Source organism: Puntigrus tetrazona, chromosome 7 (genome assembly GCF_018831695.1).
Source record: "Puntigrus tetrazona isolate hp1 chromosome 7, ASM1883169v1, whole genome shotgun sequence".
Classification (NCBI taxonomy): Eukaryota; Metazoa; Chordata; class Actinopteri; order Cypriniformes; family Cyprinidae; genus Puntigrus; species Puntigrus tetrazona.
Window position 1 is genome coordinate 17,238,134 of NC_056705.1, and position 22,091 is coordinate 17,260,224.

The 22,091-nt window shown below is 37.2% G+C and overlaps 1 protein-coding gene across 6 annotated transcripts in view; it reads right to left on the reverse strand.

Annotated features, from left to right (window-relative positions):
- myo1ea (myosin IEa) overlaps nucleotides 1–22,091 on the reverse strand; it is a 41,785-nt gene that overhangs the window by 7,751 nt on the left and 11,943 nt on the right. For all 6 annotated transcript variants that reach the window (XM_043243639.1, XM_043243637.1, XM_043243640.1 and 3 more), the window contains exons 2-19: nucleotides 19,607–19,750; nucleotides 18,352–18,441; nucleotides 17,550–17,644; nucleotides 13,204–13,291; nucleotides 11,682–11,771; nucleotides 10,204–10,335; nucleotides 9,098–9,232; nucleotides 8,843–8,975; nucleotides 7,157–7,353; nucleotides 6,992–7,072; nucleotides 5,953–6,039; nucleotides 5,692–5,778; nucleotides 4,728–4,895; nucleotides 3,849–3,934; nucleotides 2,946–3,027; nucleotides 2,657–2,763; nucleotides 1,619–1,717; nucleotides 892–1,036 (exon numbers count right to left, since the gene is read on the reverse strand). In XM_043243639.1, coding sequence (XP_043099574.1) covers nucleotides 892–1,036; nucleotides 1,619–1,717; nucleotides 2,657–2,763; nucleotides 2,946–3,027; nucleotides 3,849–3,934; nucleotides 4,728–4,895; nucleotides 5,692–5,778; nucleotides 5,953–6,039; nucleotides 6,992–7,072; nucleotides 7,157–7,353; nucleotides 8,843–8,975; nucleotides 9,098–9,232; nucleotides 10,204–10,335; nucleotides 11,682–11,771; nucleotides 13,204–13,291; nucleotides 17,550–17,644; nucleotides 18,352–18,441; nucleotides 19,607–19,750 — 2,046 coding nt within the window. The remainder of the gene's footprint in view (nucleotides 1–891; nucleotides 1,037–1,618; nucleotides 1,718–2,656; nucleotides 2,764–2,945; nucleotides 3,028–3,848; nucleotides 3,935–4,727; nucleotides 4,896–5,691; nucleotides 5,779–5,952; nucleotides 6,040–6,991; nucleotides 7,073–7,156; nucleotides 7,354–8,842; nucleotides 8,976–9,097; nucleotides 9,233–10,203; nucleotides 10,336–11,681; nucleotides 11,772–13,203; nucleotides 13,292–17,549; nucleotides 17,645–18,351; nucleotides 18,442–19,606; nucleotides 19,751–22,091) is intronic.

Below are 22,091 nucleotides of genomic sequence, written 5' to 3' on the forward strand. Positions count from 1 at the left end.
TCTCTTTCTCACTAAAGAAATTCTTGCAGTTATGAACTAATTACTCTGTGTCAGCACCTTATCTCAGAAGGAGCTTTCTTTTGAGAGGCTGGGCAGCTCAAATCTGGGCTCTCCCATATTTAATATTACACACTCACACAGAGAGAGAGAGAAAAAGCCACGTTTTAACACCTATATGGCAAAGTCACACATCTCTGGATAATCTGCTGCATTCATGCCGAGCCACAGAGCCTTATTCTGTGGGTCTATGTATACGCGTGTACATTTAAATGTCAACAGTGAGATCACAGCACATCCACAAGCAGTGCTTTCATAAGCAATCCAAAAAAAAAAAAAAGCGCAGTGGAAAAAGCAAAGCTGTCTTGGACATAACAGAAGCAGCTGTACCACAGCACTGCAGTTGTGCATCAGATCCAGAGTAATGTTGACCTAACAGTGCTGACGTGGGACCAGCCCAGTGTCCCTCCTCCTTTCTTGCTGACTGCCCACTATTCATCACCACTATGAGCTGAGCTGATGTCTGCGAGACAAAGGCTGACTTTTACACTTCACCACTCTCCTGCCGTTACAGCACAACTGAAATGTTAAATCTAGACCAAAGCAAGAAGCAATTTTCTACATGCTGCAGTTTGTGCCAGTTGTTTCTGGTGTATCTTGTTGCTAATGTTTTTTAGAGCAATGGTGCATTTTAAAAAGTATCAGCAAACTTAAAAAAAAAAAAAAAAACACTTTCACTTTCATTGAAATGCATATGTGAATATGGAAGAGCTGGAATGCAACTGACTCTTCAAAGTGTAGCATATATTTTGTTTTAAATAACTTACTGAAACAGACTTGGTATTTTATAGCTGAAAGATTTTAATGAACTTGTCCAAACTTGTCAGGTCTTACCGACTCAGGAGCTTTGATGAAGATTTTGGAATGTCCGAGCTGATACTGGTCTTGATCCATGTTTACGGAGCGCAGGAGATGCAGCACACCCTGCTTCTCATCCCCGTGCCATGTTGGCCATGACTCCTTCGTCAAAATGGCATACCTGAGAGAGATCATCATTTGGAGAATGAAATCATACATCGGAGTAAAGTATGCATTTTCATTCATGTAACCTGTAGAAAGAGGTTAGTTGAACGTCTTCTGAAGTGGAACCCTGTGTAAATAAACTGCATGAAGTGTGTGTGTGTGTGCAAGATAAACACAGGCAGGGTGGAGTAAAAAAGTAACTCTAAAACCAATAAGACATTTACTATTAACACACCAAAGGATGAATCCGTTTTTACTTTCATGTAAAATGTTAATAACCCAATGAAGCATGCAAAGTAATTGGTGTCATAATAGAAGAATTACACACTTAAACTAACACAATGAAGTCTGTTCAAAGAACATTGAGATGAAGAATGCACAGAGAAAACTGCGTTCTTCACAACAAAAGATGAACCAAAATTCATCAACATGAAAGTACCATAACATACACTAGCAGCTCTCTTCCTTCTCTTTCTGTTTCATGTGAAAATGTGGATGATGAAATTGTAACACCAGATGTGACCATGTGCTCTCATTCCATCATGTTCTATGAGGAGCTTTGAGGCTTTGAGGATGAATTTGAAACTTTTTTATTTACCTGTTCAAAAACTTACGGAAGATTCTTCTATAGGCATAGCCGGCACGCCTTACTCTTATATTCTCCTTCAGACCCAGATACTCCACCTGGTGTTTCACTCTAGAGAGAAGGAGGAGAGAAGCAAGGAAGCAAGGAAGGAAGGAAGGAAGGTTAATATTTACAGCAAAAACTCAGAAACCCCCTTTAGAGAAATTCTTCTCAGGTTGTTGCAATTTTTTAAACAAACAAGTCATTTCTGGTACTTTCCCCATCAGTCTTTCCAAACTAAACGACTAAATAAATGCAAATCTTTTGGACACACATCCTGAGAATGAAATTAGGTGCTAATTATACTGCGTAACATGAACAATGCTCACTAACTCTCATAACAGGAAGACCATTAGAGTCTGAACAATACATAAACCGGATCAGAACATTTCATTCCACATTTCATTCCAAAAACACTGGTAACAGAGGAAAAAGGCAGGAAAAGTAAGCAAAAAAAAAAAAAAAAAAAAAAAAAAAAAAAAAAGGTGAAACAACTGTCGAGACAAAGGACACCCATGCCGAGAAATAAAATTAGAATTCTTTTATCTCTACTTTCATTTGATGTACAAAAGCATTTTAAAGAAATTGAAACATCAATCCGTCAAGGATACATTAAATTGATCAAAAATACATTTACCATGTTGCAAAATTTAGAATTAAGAAATTTCTATTCATCAAAGAATTCACAAAAAACTGTTTTAGTGATTCTTGAACACCGCTTCAGCATATTGAAATGATTTCTGAAGGATCATGTGACCCTGGAGACTAGATTAATGGTTAGATCTTGTTTTAAAATTTTTCTCAGCAGTTTTCTCCAGACTTACGAACGACAAGCTCAGATGGCACATTAAAAGGACAGAAGCTACTTAGATGTTTTGCAATCAAACCATTGATTTTGTTTTTTGCTTTAACATTAATAATGGCCACTTACACAAAATGTATAAAATAATGCTAAATCAATATCTCTGTTAATAATGTTCAGGAAATTTTTCTGTGAGTGTAGACTCTCACCTGCTCTCCTCCCAGTCTTTGGGCTTCTTTGTCTCATTGGGTTTGATGCAGCGGATGTAGTGAGGTGTACACTTCATCAGGGTGCTCACCAGATCGTTGGCTTGTTTCTGTCATTACAGAGAATATGAGGACGTAGAAGAGCTAAAACACCTTACACAGATACACACATACAATATACATAGATAGTTAGATAACCGGAATATGGAATTTGGTTATCATTACACTACAGTATATAAGAAGAAACAGATAGAACCTACGGAGGATCAGAGAACTTGCAACCTAAACTCACCTTGATTTTACTCCCTGCAGTAGTGGGTCTGCCTTTTTTCTCAGCATTGAGGTTTTCTGGGAACAGGGCACGGATAAAAGGTCTAATAAAAAGAATCAAACCATAAAGGAATGATTTGGGGTTGGCAGAAATAGAGAAGAATACAGCAGAAGAAATACTGAGTTTAACAGACAGTCTGAATACCCATGTTTTTTTTTTTATCTGTGGTGCTCACTATCCATTTGCCCCACTGGACTTACTATGATTCAGCATACAGCAATAAATTGAATGCTATTGCTGATACACATTATTGGTTTCCTTGTAGGATCTGTACATTATTTTAATATTCAGAAAATCTCATAAAGGAATGTATAAGTTAAATAATAAGTTAAGTCCTCTCTGCAGTATCTGTAACACATTACAGGTTTAAATGCAGAAGTCAAAATTATACTTTATGTTAAAGTTGTGTCACCATAAACAGAAAGCTCTTCATAGAGTTAAATGGTCAGAGAGTGGACATGCAGAAAGACAGGAATCCCTGCTTTTCCCCGAATTCAAGACTTTTCTCTTTTCTGTTCTGCGTAAAGGATTTGCTGGCCGGTGTGAACTTTACTTTACACCACGTGTCTGAATGCTGTCTGAAAGCGGACCCCCAGAAGGCTTCACAAAGGGCTGAGGGAGGAGACGGCTTGCACAGATGGCTATTGGAGCCCAAAAGAGGCCCATAAGAACGACAGAGGGGCTTTTGAGCTCAGAAACAATGATAATCCCCTGCACACTTCTATTGTGGGCCCTTCAGCTGGCCTGATTATAACCATGATTTACATATATTAAGATCTTCAAGCAATCTGACAGTCTGTTACAAGCAGCTGTTGGATGAGATCACAGACTGGTTGACTTTTAAGACGGAGAAGTGACACTTACATTTCACTACTCTGCATCAGCTCGATCAGGTCAGTGAAAAGCACATCTCTGTTTCTCTCACAGAAACCCTCTGCATCATAAGACACCTGGAGAGACACGCAACAGATCAGTTAAACAGTAGTGTTTTCTGGACAGGGTTAGAAACACAAGTCATTCTTTGAGTCACAGCTGAGCCAATAGATCAATGTCAGCTCAACCAACAACTTCATTTCCATCATGCATACAGTCTTTGTATGCTGGAAAGTATTTAAACCTCATAAATGAATAAAATATTTTAGGACTGATATTTCATTTTGATCTGGACCTTACTTTTATATTTAGTATAATTATGTATACTTTGCACTCACAATACAATTTCGAACTATGTACCCCATAAATGCATTCATATTTGTTAAAAGTCATTTAAGACAAAATGTTTGCCATTGTTATTTTTATTGATTATTAGCCTATTATTTTTCATTTTCATTTTCTCTTCCATTTTGTAATGTTTTTTGATTAGGGTTTTTAAATGCTAAAAGAAACAATATGTGTGTTTTTTTATTTAATCATGGGTTGTCTTTTGTCTGCAGAACATGCTTATTTTAAATCTAATGGTGCAGGAAGTGGACGGGCTCCCCCTGCCTCACTTCAGAGCACGCCTCATTGAACACGGGGCATGTGGATGGTACCACACATACTGAAGTACCTCAAGGCAACAAAGTGTAAACGAGAGACAGAGAGAGTTGGGGAGGAAAGACACTAAGTGCTCCAGTGTTTCTTAATGGAACGGAAAAAAAGTAAAAGAAATTTCTGTGAGAAAAAGGGTAAAGAAAATGATTTAACAACACTGCAGAGGAGTGCAGGGAGGAGGGTAAAGTGATGTCTTGCCAGTGTAAATACCTTGCCAGCGTAATGGTGAATGATGAAGCCCTGGTTCCAGCTGTTAAAGTGCTCGTGATTGTTGATCTGCATTCTGAGCTTCTGAAGCATCGTTTGATCTGCACCCTCGCCCTTCGCATGCATTGTAGCACACACATCATCCAGTATACTCATTATGCCTGGAGGATTCTGGGAAAGGACACAAAATCTAAATGAGATGCATTCATATTGTAAAATGTATTCCTATTTTTTTTTTTATTCATTTGCACACATCCTGTTATGTTTCCTTAATAATTGTACTGAATTACTATTCTTTTAATTTAATTTAATTTTTCCTCCTTTTGTTTTGGTTAGGGTTTTATTTTGGCTCATGTTGACTGTTACTGCTTTGTACACATCTTATTAATTTATTTATAAGACTTTTTTATTTGTTTGTTAATTTATTCTTTACATTATTTATATTCTATTATATTATATTCTGACCTGTGAAGCATTTTGCTCTTTATTTTTTTTAAATAAAAGTGGCAAAAAAAAAAAAAAAAATTAACCTGAATGAAAACACACACCATCGGATTGCACTGAGCTCTCCGTATTGTCAGAAAATTCAGACGTCTTTGTTTAGTCAGAGAGTCCAACGAAAGGAAAACAGCTTGTAAATTTCTCACAGACAACCATTAGCTTTTAGCAGTGACACGGAGAAGCACTTTCTCACACGCTGTCACACTGACATGGATGGTTAAGGTTCTCCCTTGTTATGAATTTCATGGCTCTGTGTGTCTAGTCCCTCTGTGAGTGAAGCAAATTCAATTTGGAGGCATATCAAGCAGTTCGAGGCCATTAGACAAACAGTCATGGGAAGAGAAAGGAGGCTTTTGTGGATATGGATCTACTTAGTTTGCTAATGTTAGTTTTATTGATTTACAGAACAGATCATATCCAACTTCTCAAACAGATGGATGTTTGATTTGCAGTTAGTGAAACTTACCACTTTACTCTCAATGAGGTCACAGACAATCTTATTGTTAAAGTACTCTATGGGAGTCCATCGGATTCCTTCCTGTACATACTCCTCCTGAAGAGAGGAAAAGAAAAATGACGAGAATGATCCTGTACTAGGGTGGAGCAGAAGTATATACTTCCTGCACCGCTAAAACTAGGTTAAGGGAAAGGTGGACTTTTTCTGATGGAAAACCCAAATCCAGGTCACACCAAAAACAAAAAGCACAGAGGAGAAATTAAGTGTTACCTGCTCAGCTTTCAGAGTCAGCTCAATGAAAATCTGCTGCAGTTTTTCATTCACAAAGTTGATACAGAACTGTTCGAATCCATTTTTCTAAATGGCAAGTGAAAACAGAAAAAAAATACTGTCACCTTTCACCTTTCAGTAAAACACCTTTCATTCCTTTTCAAATGAATAACAGAGTTTTGATTAATTGTCAAGTGTGATTTTTGCACAATTACTTGAAGAATATCATGTTATGACTTCAAAGCAATATTAATATGCTGGGATATTTGAAACCTTTTTATTTGAAACCTTTTGAATTCTTACTTGGCGAACTCAATATTAGCATATTTCTAAAACGATAGACCATTATCTTTTAGTGGCAGTCCGTGGATATTTAAATGATTAAATTTAAACTGCCAAAATGCATAACTATATCAACATAATAAAAATGTGCCAGGCTTCACGTGTTTTACCTGTGAACCTGTGTTTTAGCACCACTCAAGGGCCTTTTTTTTACTGCAGCGAAACATGCAGTAAGGCATGTGAAAACAGTTTGAAAACATTTTTAGGTACATATTTTTATGAGACCAGGTTTCACTATGAACCACAAATAATACCAGTAGTGTTGACAAAAGAAACAAATAAGTTGCAAATAAGCTTTGGTGAAGGTGTGAACGTGACAGACAATGATTCAGTTGTTATTATTATCAATAGCATAATAAAAAACACAGAGTTGCTCAATAATTTAGGATCTTAGCGGTAGTAACATCAAATTAAAAAGGCTGAAAGCTGTTTTCAGAGCTTTATCCAGCTTTATCCTTCTTATGAAGACAACACAGGCAGTTATCTTAAAGATCTCAATGCCAGATGCTAAACCAAGAGATTATCAGATTAGTCAAGCTTATTAATGTGTTATCTGTTCACAACAACAGAGGAGAATCAATCCAGGCAATTACAAATCAATCATCTTATCTCATTAGGTAGACTGGATGGCTACACATCCTGTTAACTGCAGTGAAAACGCTATATTCTATTAGTGAAGAGTAAACTAAATGCCCACCTGAAAAATCTCAAAGCCATAAATATCCAATACTCCAATGTTCAGTTCCTGATGGTCCTTAACCATGGCTTTATTGATTGACTAAAAAAAAAGGAAATTATTTAGTGCTTATTTCTTCTCTATAATTAGTTTTTTATAGGGAATATAAGTGTATATGGCTTTTACCTCCACCAGGTAGTCAAAAACACGAGAGTGCAAGGCTTTGGAGAGAGCGTCACGAGTAAAACACGCCTGTTCCACATTCAGTGTAACATCTATGGACTCTGACTTGCCACCCCATTTACCATCCATCTTACGGCTGGTGAGTTTTTCTTTAAGACGATGCTGATCGATGCCCAACAGGAAGGCAGGAAATGCTAAAACTATGAGAAGGAGAGAGAACAGTTTGATAGAGTCAGAATGATAAATGCACACAATGCCATACACAAGTAATTAGAAAAATGTAATATACAGCAAATGGGGAAATAGGTAAGAAATTTGGGAATAGGTAAGAACCAATGTTTTATGCTCGCCAAAGCTGCATATATTCAAATCAAAACAGTAAAATCTGTTACATTTTGTAATATTATTAAAATGTATAAAAACTGTTAAATTGAATTAAGTAAAATTAATTCCTGCGATGCAAAGCAAAAGATTTTAGCATCATTACTCCTGTCTTCAATGTCACAAGATCCTTCAGAAATCATTCAAGAAAGTTGTGGAGCTTAACGTTTTTGTCAAATTGGGATATTTTTCGATAGAAAAGCATTTATTTGAAATATAAATCTTTGGAACATTAAGTGATTGATGAATGATAAAAGGTCCTTAAATCATTAAATAATTTTAATCATATTAAAATGGCAAAGTAATAATAAAAAAAAAAAAAAATCTTAAAATCCCCAAACCTTTGAATTCAGTACAATACACTGCAATATAATAAATATAATATAATATAAAACTTGGGACAATTAAGGAAACAGTGGTACATTATAAATGACTAATGTGCGGTTTTTCTTGTAGTCAAAACAATAGTTCTCCTCTGAGGAGAGGCACGGGTGAGACACGAGTTACTGACAATCCTGCGTCCTGAACCCCGCCTCTTCACTGACTCACACCTTAAAAAAGGAAACTGCCCTCATTCAGTCCTGATAGCGACGCAGTCCATCATGCTGCTTAAGTATTGCTGATTATTCAGACGTTCGGGTGTGGTAAAACAGAGCACACTAACGGCTCTCCCAAAACAACGCAACTATAAAAAGATCTGGGAGTGTCCACGGATCTCAAAAACACCCACGGTATCAGTCAAAGACCTCTACAATATATAAACTATATGGATTCGCAGTGGACGATGTTATCTATAGAATTTATTTCCCAGGATGTGTGAGCTATTTGCAGATGGTTTTGTTATATGCAGGCGGCTGGGCAGTTGTGCCGCGTGTGGTTTTTAGATTGGCAAGCCAACACTAAATGTGTGAAAGCCGCTGGCGGCAGACAGGAAGAGGGGTTAGGGGGCTGGGAAAGGGCAGAACAGGAAAGGCACAGATTAGCTTCGTCTGCTCCCAGCACAGCATGGCTTTATGCCACAGCAAACAGCCTCTGTCATTCAAGTGCACTGCTCCACCTGAGAGCTTTGAGACACTTGGAGTGAAGGAGAGAGAGAGAGAGAGGAAATAGAGGGGTGGGCTGGAAGTTCAGCGTTTCACTGTGCAATTTTAGGGTGTGATGTAATATGCAGATACCAGGCGCATGAACAGAGCTCTATTTTCTGAGGGTAATTTGGTGTGGCAAGACAGTTTAGCATGAGTTAATGCAATGAAATAATCTACAGCACACAGTTCAAACGAGGACACCAAAGTGGGTGTGTGTACATACACTCGTCGTTTTCTACAGCAGCATAGTTCCCTGCTTCCCTGAAGCTGATGTTCCCAAGGTGAAGAATTCCTGCCACAATCTGAAGCACCAGGGTGCGGTCCATCCCTGAGATACCAATCACGTCCATGGCATGCTGGGGTCAGACAGAGAGAGGAGAGGGATGTTACAACAACAGTGTCTGCAAATATGGAAAATAGTTGTCATATTTGAACAGGCAAATTTTTTCAAATATCAAGCTGTCCAAATCATGCTTACCAAGGTTTCCTGGAAGTCGTGCTTGTCGTTAATATCGTCAACCTTGTAGGATCCTGACTGGTTGAGGTAAGTGTAGTAATCCAAGTTGGTGATACCCAGACTACTTTTCTGGTCTCCACTGGCTCCCTCTATTAGCTGAGATAAGATATAATATTTTCAGAAAAGTTGAACTCTTTTGTCAAAAGGTTTGATTTTTATTAAACCCAATGAATGTTTTTTTCACATTTTTTATATCAAGGTCACATTAAAATGGTCCTTTTGTTACCATAAATAAACTTAACATTAGCAAAATCATCTCATGAAAAGATTCATTATTCAGCAAGTATTGTGCTTATTTTATTTATTTTTCCTTTATTAATTTTATTACTGTTACAGAATAGTGAAAACATGTATGATGGTTTCTACAATAAGTTGTTATTGTTATATGTTACTCAAGAACCAAATCAGCTCATTCAAATTATTTCTGATGGCATATTTATCAAATAAATGCATCCATATTGAGCTAGGGACTTCTGAGATCACTCTTGGCAATCCAAAGACATGTTTTCAAATGTAATTTCCACCGCTGTCATTTTCACTACAAAACTCTGCTATATAAATCAAAATTTAAGATGTGGAGGAAATGACAATGCGGTGTGAATTTATGACTTTCTGGGGGAAAAAAGGTAAAATTCTCCTGGACAATGTTAGAAGACAAATGAAACAAACTAGTGAGAGTGTGAAAAGTGTTTTAGGAGTGTTTATTTTTTAAAAGTCTGCAGGGCCAAAAGTGTCCACAGTTGACAAAACCCCAAAAACAAAAAGTCCTAAATAAACGTAACCATAGGAAAACTCTCAAACTCTCCAAACTTGCAAAGGAGAAACAGTGGTGAGAAGGCCTCGTTAAGAAGAAGGTCAGACGGACTCTGCCTCTTCCAAAAAACTCAAGTGGTAAACTCAGAACAACGTGACCTGCTTTTCAGAGCCAAATGGCTCCATTTTCCCTTTCCTGAATTTTACTGTGGTTATTCATTCAATTTTTCCTCATAACGGGCTGCTCTTATGCTACTGATGGTCACAATGACATCTTTTGAGAAAGGAAGCCAACCTTGTGTCCTCAATCTCACCTGGTAGAAGATGTGGAAGCTCCTCTCTCCAGGATTTCGCATCACCACGCGTGATTTTTCCAAAAGGAAGTTGGAGATCTTCCCACCATCTGGCTCACCGCCGGAACTGAACTGAATCTCAAAGTATTTCCCCTGTCAGGGAAGATGAATGTTAAAAAGGCACAGACACGATGTACTGCAGGTGGATGTGTATGCCCAGAACCAAAAACAAGAGGAAATAGGTTCTTTGACACACACACACACACATTCTTCACTATCATTTATGTGACTCTTTCTGTTTGTTTATGTGTGCTGCAGCGGTCTACAGTTACCAAACTTATCCAGAGATAAACCTGGAACGATATTACCAGCCCTTGTAGGACCCCTGAATTAATCTAGATGCTTTTTCATCCACTACATAATCCATTTTGACCAGTGTAAAGCCAAGAAATAATGGAATGCATTTTGAGATGTTTTTCCATCTGACCTACGCTCTCAACGTCAAAATTCATAAACGTTAATTCATGCATTTATGACCTTGAGGTTAGATTATTGTAATGCTTTATTGAGTGGTTGTTCTGCAGACTTGCTCCCTTTCAAACATTGGATAGATTTTAAAATCTTGCTAATTACTTATAAAGCCCTGAATGGTTTAGCTCCTCAAAAGTTGAGCAATCTCTTATCACATTAAATTCCTCCACGGCTGCTGCATTTTCAAAATTCTGTCCGTTTGATAAAACCTAGAAAAAAAAAAAAATCATCTGTGGGCGGCAGATCATTTTCTTATTTAGCAATTTAGCATTGTAAAAAGAATGGCATCTATGCTAATATTAGTCTGTTTCTTTCTTATTCTGCTTCTCAGTTCATAATGAGATCAGATGGTAGATTAGCACCAAGAGATGACCTTCATTGGAGACCAGAACACCTAGACGAGCCCCGTGGACAGATCACAGGAACCAGACACACACACACACAAAGTACTATACACAATCTGACATAGCTGCGTTGAAAATGAAACTGGAAATTACTTGCTGGTTCATCTGGCCAGAGTTTAAGCGTTTAATTTTATCATTATACATTACTATCACTCTATTCTTCTGTTTGATACTGTTCAGTGATTGATTGATTGATTCTTCTTACAATAAAATTACATCAATCTCAAGAGAACAAAAACAAGACTGAAATGTCTGAGCATAATGAAGCAGAACTGCAACTAAATGTAGCGTACAACATATTTTGTAATGGCTACATTGGCCTGTGAGTATTTTTAAGGGCAGTTCTCACCACATTTAGGCCAAAGCCTTACGATAACATCATATTTATCAAATGTTCTTATTGCAGTGGCAAAACAGTTTTTTTTACTGGATCACCCTGTTTTTGTTGGATCTACTGCAACTGTGTTTCTCTTAAAAATCATCCTGAGGACAAGATGCAGCTCAAAACAAGACATATACTGTGTGTATTCTTCAATAAAACATGGGAGGATCACCGGAGCTTACAAATCGACTGGAGTTGTTGTTCCTCACTGTCTTAGCATTCCCGAAGGCCTCCAGAAGAGGGTTGGACTGCAGAATTATGTCTTTGACATGCTGTGTGGATATAAACATGAAAAATAGAGGGATTAAGAGTTAAATTGATGTTTTGCATACTGTGGAGGATTATAAGTACAGAACGTATGTTGATCTGTAACTGATGAAATGAAATTAGTAGGTATCACCCATCTCGTAGAGTGAATTCAGCTCAAATTGATCATCCCAGTGTCTAAAAGTGACCTAATTGAGTTGAATTCAGCCCCACCCCCACATATTTTAGTATGAGTGCACATTCCACACAGAATTTGCATAACGTTGCCTGCTTTGAGCTACTGAGAAATGCAGAGGTTCTGGTATATCCAATACCATCACGGTTTATGACATCACATGTACAATCTTCAAGTCTTTAATCAAAAATACAAATTGCAATGATATTTTAAAGAAATCTGAAATGAAAAGTCATATTACTGATGTAAACAAATTACAGCTGAGGGCTTGTTTGCATTTGCAACACCAGAAAAAAATTATTTGCATATGGACAGAGAAAGGGTACCAACTTCTGTGTGGACCACAGATAAAAAAAAAAAAAAAAAAAGAAGCTACACAGAGAGATAAAAAACATGAGGCAGATGAGCAAGACACCAAAAAATCAGGATGTACCATTCAGCAGTGATGGTCATATGATCATGAGGCACTGTGACATTCGAGAGATCAGACAAAGCACAGACACAGCAGAGCAGGCCGAGCAGAGAGACTTTCTGTTGTACCACAATACTCTACTTTGTTCAAGACGCCATTAAACATACTCCTCAAAACACAAGTCACAGCCTGTTCACTATTAAAACTATTAGATGTAGCACACAGCGAATCATTTCAACATGGATTTTCTTTGTCTGATTAAAATATTCACACTAAATTTTTGTGATTCAAAATGTAATTTAATTGAGTGTGATTACTTACAAACAAAAATAAGGCTTTAAAATATTCAATAAATTAAGTAATTAGCCATAGATTATGGATCATGTTTAGATATTTTACCTGGTAGATTAGACAATAACATGCAGCTTGAGTAATATTGTCATTAAAGCAAAATCAGGTAAAATTTACATAAATTTTGCATAAGATTTTAAGTGAAAATTAAAGCATAACAGAATGATAGAATATTTTTATATATGCATTAACAAATGGTTAACTCAATCAGATTAACAACAAGCAACAAGTGTCAGTCCTCTGACTCTGAGCTCACTCACATGGCTCCTGAAGGGGCTAAGAGGGGATACAGAACAGATCAGAAGGGGATTGTGGGAGACAGATGGCTGCTGGTGGGGTTTAGGGGATGAAAGAAAGATTGTAAGAGATGGGGGAAGAAGAATAATGTCAGATGAAGCAAACTTCAACATGGATCAGGATTGTTTAACACTAACTGTCAGAAACAATCTCGGGAATGTTATCAGGGACGGGGACATTTGTCTTGTTCTGTACAACCCACCTGAACTCTGGGACCTCCACCTGAAACTTTGGAGATGTAGCCCATGATGTACTTCGCTGCTACCGTCTTCCCTGCTCCGCTCTCACCGCTGACAAGAAAACAAACAAAAACAGATGGTCAATGTTAAGCTCATTCTTAAATAAATGTAAAAAATGCACAGAAACATTAAACAAAAATATGTTGTCATTTCAGTGAGAAGACCAATTCTCACTATTAATTAACTATTAACTATGATTGATTGATTGTTAGTAAGGTAGGTTTAGGGATGTGACAGGATTAAGGGATCTAAAATGTGGGGCAGAATAAGTTAATTAATACGCGTTTTAAACGTGCTAATAAAAAAACAACATGCTAGTAATAATAATGCTAATTTTAGCAACTAGCTAAAAGTGAGAATTGGTCTCAAACTTAAATGTTCCATAATAGAGCAAATTTTTTCACAATATTATAAAATTTTTAGAGAAATAAATGAAGTCTTGGTAAAAAAATCTTACTGATCCCAAACTTTCAAAAATGATATGTATGTTAGGTCATAGTAGTGACAACAATGATTCTTACAAAATGATACCAACCGAATTTAATGTTTCTCCAGTCAAATCATATTATATTTTTATCATATTAAAACCCAGACTCAAATTTTCCTATAAAAACCAAGAACAAGAGGGTGTTAACAAGCAAAAAAAGCCCCCCGTGCGACCCCAAAGCCAAACACTAAAATCTGCTCTGCAAGCTTTTAAGAAGGTCAGAGAGGGTTTAGCAGATTCTTATCCTCAATTAATACAGATCGAGCATAATGGTGCTGGTGAGGGGGGAATTCCTTTAATTAACTAAATATGTTTCTATATTTGTCCACAGTGAGCTATAGTCTGTAATATGTGGCTCGGTAATAGGAGCACATGCTTATTTACATAGTGAAAGGGCTGAGTTTGAATCAGACGACACACAGAACAAAAGGTTAGTTTATGTTGATAGTAATCAGTATTTCTCTCATGGAATCATGTGTGTACATCTGCACTGTCCGAACAGCGAATGTTTCCTCTTCAAGGCTGCATTTCTTAATCAAGAATACAGTAAAAACTGCAATATTGTGAAATATTATTACATTTTTACTATAGCAATCTTTTGTTTTAATATATGTGAGGATATAATTTATTCCTATGATGGCAATGTAAAATTGTCAGCAGCTATTAAAGTCAGTTCAATGATCCACTGATTTGGAGCTCAAGAGACATTTCTAATTATAAGTGTCCAAAGCAGTGCTGCTTAATTTTTTATGGAAACAATAACTTAGGATTACATGATGATTGGAAAATAAAATAAATTAAATTTGTTAAAAAAAAAAAAACAAAAACAACTTTTGAATAACAGTGTATGGTATATGTACGCATACATACAGCCAACAGGGAAAGAAAATGTACTAAAAGCTTAAAATAAAAATATTAAAGCAAATAAAAATGTCAGTCATTAATCCTGTGTCATAACTGTTCTATTTCTTTTCTTCAGTTGTTTTACCCTCTGCTTGCATCTTTCTGCCTGCCCTTTGCCTTTGGCAGGGCCATAAGCATAAAGATGTATGTGGTTTGGCAGACGATGACAGAAGAAGCCGCTTTATTTTTCAGTATTTCTTCTATTACCAATGTCAGAATTGCCATTTTGAGAAGGCACAGCTGTGGCCCATTAAAAGGAAGCTTGGGTCAGCAGTAAGAAGTCCATTACATCACACAGCAGCGCTACTACACACCTTTAAAGTCACTTTATCCTATCGTGAGAGTCTCGCCATACATGCAGAAAAACTTCTCATGTTGGCTCCAAGAGTTCTTACAGGAGCTTAAGCCTGCCATGTGGTTCTCATTCCTTTGTTTTGCGAGTTTATAGGCTTTCCACCTTAAAGGAAATGTCCCTGTTCGTCTACAGGCGATGAAAGCCCTGGGAACACACTGTTATTGTACATTGTACACTCAGTCTACTTAGATTAATTGTCCGTGGCTATTTTTAAACACGTCTTTGGGGGTTTTATAATTTGTATGCTGTAATGCTCATTTTTAACTTCCTACGTACATTTGCAGACCAAAAATGGGCACAAAAAGAAAGAAAGAGAGATGCGTCAGTCATTCAGCCTCATTCAGTAAGTGACGAGTCATGAGACTTATTATTCAGCAGCAGAAACATCAGCTCAGCAAATACAGCACTGGGTCACACCGGTGAGTGTGAATTCTTTTGTCTGTCATACTGTACAGTCCACAGCGCTGCCATAACAAGATGACAAAGTGATCAGTTAATTCTGTCCTTTAGCACACGCAAAGTCTAATTTATTCAGTAATTAGTAAATGGCTTCCTCTTTCGGGGAAGAGAGGATATTTTAATACAACAGATTCTGCTACATCCTTCCTTCCTTCTTGTTTTCGCCAAACAAGTCTGCGCCATTACGCCACTATGAACAATGAAATCACAATCCTACACTTTTGGCAATATACACTAAAGTTAGGGGTCAGTAAGTTTTAGAATACATTGAATTTATTCAATGTCAATGAATTTATTTATGAATGTATTATTTATAAGTGACTTCAAATCTCAAATTTCAAATAGACGGTTGGTTAAAATTATTAATGAATCTCGAAAAAATACATCATGGTTTACACAAATATATATTTTGTATTTTTTTTTTATAGAAAATTTCAGATAGTAATAATACTTCACTACATTACTGTGTTTTTGGTAAACACAAGGGGCATTTAAAAACGAACTTCTGAAAAGTTGCTGGCCATGTAAAAAGCAACGGTCCTTCGTGCATAATAGTTTTTAGAAAAACCTGTGCCTGTCCTAACCAAAATACAGCTTGACCACAGGATGCCTGGGCAGCAATTTCATGGAAGGTTTTGTTTACTAATCTGGGTCATCACAATTCCACTTCCAGTCTCTTTATGCGGTCTGACTGAACTGGAAGCAGCTTTCTCGCTATATAAACAAACGGGTGAGAAAAACGCTGAAACTGAAGCCACTTACTATGAAGTAAGCACTACAGTCACCATCTAGCCCACAGGCGATCAAGAGATCTAACAGAAAGATCTCAGGCTCAGCAGTGAAAATCTCCCTTTCTGCAGCTTGCCCTCCTTCACCATGTTTATCCATATGCCATAACGCTGCGGGGTGAATTCTGACATTTCATTTAAATTAAATGTTTTCTTAAACTAAGGGTAAGCAAGATTTCCCAAACCTTTCTTAAATGGCAATGCTAGCAGTGCCAAAGGCAAGAGCCATTTTCTCAAAGTTCATACCAATGGAGTCAACTCCTTGCCATTTCCTAGACATATCCTAGCCCCAAAACATACACCACTGGTTGAGCCATAAGTTGACATGTTGGACAGCTCAAACAAACAGCATAATATTAAAAGCACTACAGAATCAGTGTTCACTTGACACTCAAATTAACTCATAATGTCCCCTGTGGCTCTCCAATCAAGAAATTCGTTTGCCTCGTTGACTCATGTTTTGGTTAAGATGAGTCAGACTTTAGCGCTCTGATTGCTCTCTCCAAAAGGAAGAGCCCCCCGCAATATTACACCAATCACAAATGACTATTCAGTGGAGTTTCCTCCTATTTACAGTAGCAGATGTTCCCTACAAGAGCATTTCCTGTGCTCAAGCAGGAAGTGCAGGTTACAAAAGCTCTTGTGCTGTGCGTCTCTTTCATCCTGGATAAAATAATATACAAAAAGAACAAAGGATATAAAATGACTTTGTCTATTGTTATTTCATCAAAAGGGATGAAAGTTATTCACACAAATTATTAGTGAAATGCACATTTAAAAGGGCACTGCCGAGGTTGCCGGGCTTGTTGAATCCGTTCTATCCAACTGCATTTCAACCATACAACCTTGCTGGTATAAGCAAAGCATTAATGATGACCTATTCACTCTGACAGCACAGTGACTCTCCCATTACAATGTCTCCATAGATGTCATACCAAACCTAATTGTATGTCACACCCTTCCTACGTCACACATAAACAAACAGGAGAAAACACCTGAACATCTGAATGTACAATTTAACAGAGTTTAACAATTCCAAACAGCAAGATGATATGCAACCAAAAGTAGACCAGACTTAAAAACAAAATGAATAGTAAATGATAAACAAATAATACATTCAATTGCAGCCTAATTCAAGCTAATATAAATGAAAAATATCCATCTGAAGGCTTTTCTCCATTTCATGAATTGATCAGAATAATACGTAAATATTTCAGCTAAATAATGAAATGCACACACAAGATTCTTGTAACTAAAAGCACCTACGTTACAGTAAATTACGTTTACACATATGTTCAGAGTTAAAGTTTCTCTTACCTGATAATAACACACTGGTTCTCTCGATCGATCATCATGTTTCTATACATGTTATCAGCTAGAGCGTAGATATGAGGAGGGTTCTCATACTGAGCCTAAGAGAGAGGGGAGAAATGGATTCCTTTCAAAATTTACATAGCAGTTCATGTTTGGGACGGCATGGGCTCACCTTTATAAATAAGCTACTGTGTATAGCATGTAAGTCAAAACACATTTGAAAGTATTTGCTGTAGCCTCCACAAGCTAATGATTATTGACAGACGCTAGAAGCTTGATGAGGAGCCAAGAAGACCTCTGGCCAAGCGTGGTTAAGAACAAAGTCCTGTACGTGCTGTTCTGTAGCGGTATAACCAGGTGGCTTTAATGGCTAAGGCAGGTCTGCGCAGCTATTTTTCTGACTAAGAATGCAGCTGTTAAAATCATTTGCACCACGCCTACACTTTAAAAACTCCTTCTATTAAAATCATCATAGAGCAATTACTGTTTACAGAAACCTCTAGGTAGCGAACTTCATAAACACTTTATGAGGACGGTTTCGATACAGATCACTGAGTTTAGAAAAAATTGCCTAATTAGTGTGTGTAGTGAATCAATGTTACATAACACGCAAGGAAAACTAAGCCTATGAAACTAAAAGCGAGTAGTGTTGTTCAGAGAGCAATGAAAAAATTTGTTAAGATGCTAAATGTAACAACTACCTTACTATTAATAAGCAGCAAATAAGGAGAATAAGGCAAGTTGTAGTATATAGCTTGTTAAATGTGAGTATAGGACCTTAAAATAAATTGATCAAAACACTTACCGCGCCTTGGTACATCTCTATTTCTTTCTCCCCAAAGTAAGGCATCTGTTTGAAAGGGTTTACTGAGATGAGCACAGGACCAATGTATGTCTACAGGTAAATGTCAAGGCTCAATAGACTGCTGAAAGAAAAAGTGGCAGTAAAGAGACTCGTCCCAAGAGTAAAGAGAGTGTATGTACTTGCTCCTGCAAAACTGATGATACTTTGATTCTTTTTTTTTGGTCTATATAATTGAATTCAGTGAGGTCTGAAGTTGTTTGTGTCTTCGTTTGCATTCTGCTGAAGAAGACAGCCTGTCCTGTCCTAACAAATCTTTACAAAATCTCTGTGAATCTATTAGATTGAAAACACTCTTTCTGAAAACTATTAGAGGTTTACCATTCACAATAGAGAAAAACCTCATGGACCATTTTACTCATTGTGGTTGTTAAAACTCAGAGGATATTCATAAAACCTTGGCTGGAACGGCTGATGAAAAATGGCCCAAGTGTGAATAATGGACTGGTGACATCAGTGAAGAGTTATATGTGGCAGCAATGAAGATTTTGGTTACTGGGTCAGAGCCTTATTAAGATGCAGTGGGAAGGCAACAGCCGGCAGTGAGTGATTGGAGCTATTTGGCAGCCCTGCCGTAAGTTGCTCACTGCAAATAAAGGAAGTATTGAGCCTGGCGCTCTGTGACCTTAGTTCCATACGCTGCTGACTGGAACACTTTGGTGTTGTTTCTATTTTCTGACCACAATCACAGGACTGATTCTGGACCAAAAGGGCCAGAGTCTGCTAAGACTCCATAAACCTAATAAGGGTAGAAAATAGATATATATTGTAAGTGAGGTTTTCATCAAGAAAAAGTACAGGTCATTTTTAGTGCTAGTAACGTGTGATGAATTAGACATGAACTCTGCCAAGTACATTGGGTTCATATAGAAGAAAAGCAAACCAGCACTCCTTCAAAAAACTTAGAATCTCACATATGGCTTTTATCATAAACAGTCCCTGATTTGAAAGTTGTACCATAGATTTGAAGAACAACATTCATTATTGCTAAATGTCAGTGTTTGGTCTGCTTTGGTCAGAATAAACCCAATCAAGATTTAAACTATACACAAGAGGACCCAATCCAAGACTTTTCTAGCGAGTTACAGGAAAACATCCATCTGCAAAAACTCAGAAAAGACATCTGTATTTAGAGTCAGATTTATATCTGATTAATATAATATGGATTTATGATGCATTTACAGCTGGACAAGGATACAAAAATAAAGTCATCCATGTATCTCTTCTTGAGGTTTTCCACAATGGCATCCTCATTGATCTTGGAGAGAAGCACCATATCATCCACACCACTCTGCTTGACATTGTGGCTTTGCCAGTGGTACCGGTAGTGTCCCCGGCTCCCCTGTGAAAGCAAACACAAACAAGAAACTCTCGTTAGACTGTATACACACCCATAGCTTTTGTGTAGCAGGATACCTGGCAGAAACTATATTAGCATATCCAAAGAGAATACTCCACAACTAGATTTCTATTTAGAGATAGCATCATATATTAAAAGCTGAAATACTATGTCTCAACTTTCATAGGTTGACTTCCCAGAAGAGTGTAAACATTGCAGCTCAGCTGACCTTTCGAAACATTGCTCCGTTTGTATGAGAAGCCTTTTTCTCAACGAATGGTATAAGTTTAGGGTGGTAGGGTAGCATGGTATACTAGTGGTAGCAATCAACATGATACCCAGGCAAGAGCAATTACATTGAAAATGCTTCTAAAAAGTATCATCATTCTGCTTTATTTCAAGATTGTTTCCAAGCTAAATTGGAGTTGTACCTGGGGAGGGAAAAGAATTGTTCAAAAATACCCTAAAATGAGACACTAGCTAAACAGCATTTGTATTGCTGACTAAGAGAAAATTTTAAATTCAATTATGTTGAGTAATTAAAATAGATCGAACTAAAACTGAAATGTAAAAAATATAAATATAGTCTTAATTTAAAAAATAATAACAACATAAAAAAAAAAAAAAAAAAAACTTTAATTAAAATGAAAACTGAAAATCTAAATAAAATAAGTTAAGCTAATAACACTAAAATAACACTCCAGCTAAGACCAGTGATCCAGCTTTTGCTAGTTTAAAAATGTTGCTAACAAGCAGGAATATCTCTTTGATATTTTAATACTTATATCCTACTATTATGTTAAGTCACAATTAAGGTATTGTGATAGAAACTACAGTGGCAGATAGGAGGAACAGGTTCAGGAATAATAATTTCATAATCATTTCAAATCACATTTAATGCCACCAGTGGCACAGACATTACACCTTCATTCTCAATCGCATACAGTCATGAGCGCTGATAAATAGAGTATTTGCTGACAACAGTTAATGTGAGCAAACAGTGCAGTCAGCAAAATGACCGCGTCCAATTCACCGCCCGCGGCACATTTAACACAGCTCGTTCTTTTTCACCGCAGCAGATGTTGATTTTGTTTTTCTAAACCGATGAAAAGTGCATGGTCAGGAGTCTCCCTTAAAACTCCCTGAGCACTACAAACACTTCTTTTGATCTTCGCCTGATGTTCTCACCATTCCTCCTTTTCTTTCTCGTCTCCCTCTTTTACCTCCCTTCCCTTTCTACTTCCGCTCTGGTGATGTTTTTGCTGAGGGTGTGTCTCCGGAGAGCTTGGGTCATTCATCATGGGACGTGAGTCAATGGCTTCTGGCTACCGTTGAGGTCACAATGGCCCGTGAGGAACCATACCCTTACTCAGAATGACACAAAGCCTCAAGTGCATTTGACAGGATATCAAAAAGAGAAGGATGCAAAGAGTGTGACTCAAAAAATACAGAGAGAGAGCCAGACAGACAGACATAGACAGTGAGTGTACCGCTCGGAGAGCACATGATCCAAACGCACTGCTGTTTTAAACATTTTCATCTGTAATGTTCGATCATTAGTCTGATTTGAAGGCCACATTTGTCTATTCTTTTCTTACAGCAATTTTCCCAACCTAAGGAATGCCACGACAATGATATGAGGTAAACTGGAAAGACATTTAACATTCTCGAAATTGTACATTCCTCAGTCTGAAAAATCTAGGGGCGCAAGAAAGCAGAAGCAGACCAAGTATGGAAGATTTTTTGCCTCCCTTGAAAGACTAATTAACTTGCCATCGTAAACGAGCGCAGTGCAAGTCCAGGGTAAATTACAGGAAAATAAAGAAACACAATAAACTCTCAACGCCATGACAACAATAAGGAGCCTCACCTGAACATTATTAGAAGTGGAGCTGGCTCAAAAACAATTAAAAGGAGGAAGGCGGTATTTTAAACAAAACGGTAAACACTTCGTTCAGACCTTTACAGACTGTTTTGTTTAGTTTATTTTTGCCTGCATTACGGAGAGATTTCATTTACTTTCGACTGTTTTTCAAGTCTATTGAACCGTTTCTTTCACATTGTTTGAGTCCACATCACTATCACACCGCGGGACACATAAACACCTGGAAAGAAGATAAATGTCTTCATTCTTAGCACATGTTCCCCGTAAACTTCGAGCCAAAGCAGAGCTTCATGAAGAACTATGAAAACAGGATGCCATTTAAAAACAAAATAATTTAAATGTGACGGGGATAATGACTGAAGTACGTTTTAATAGGAAATACTATTCGATCTTCAAAATGTAATGTTTAATTCAATGTGTTACCAGTTGTTTGTGATTATTCATTAAAAGTTAGTCCAA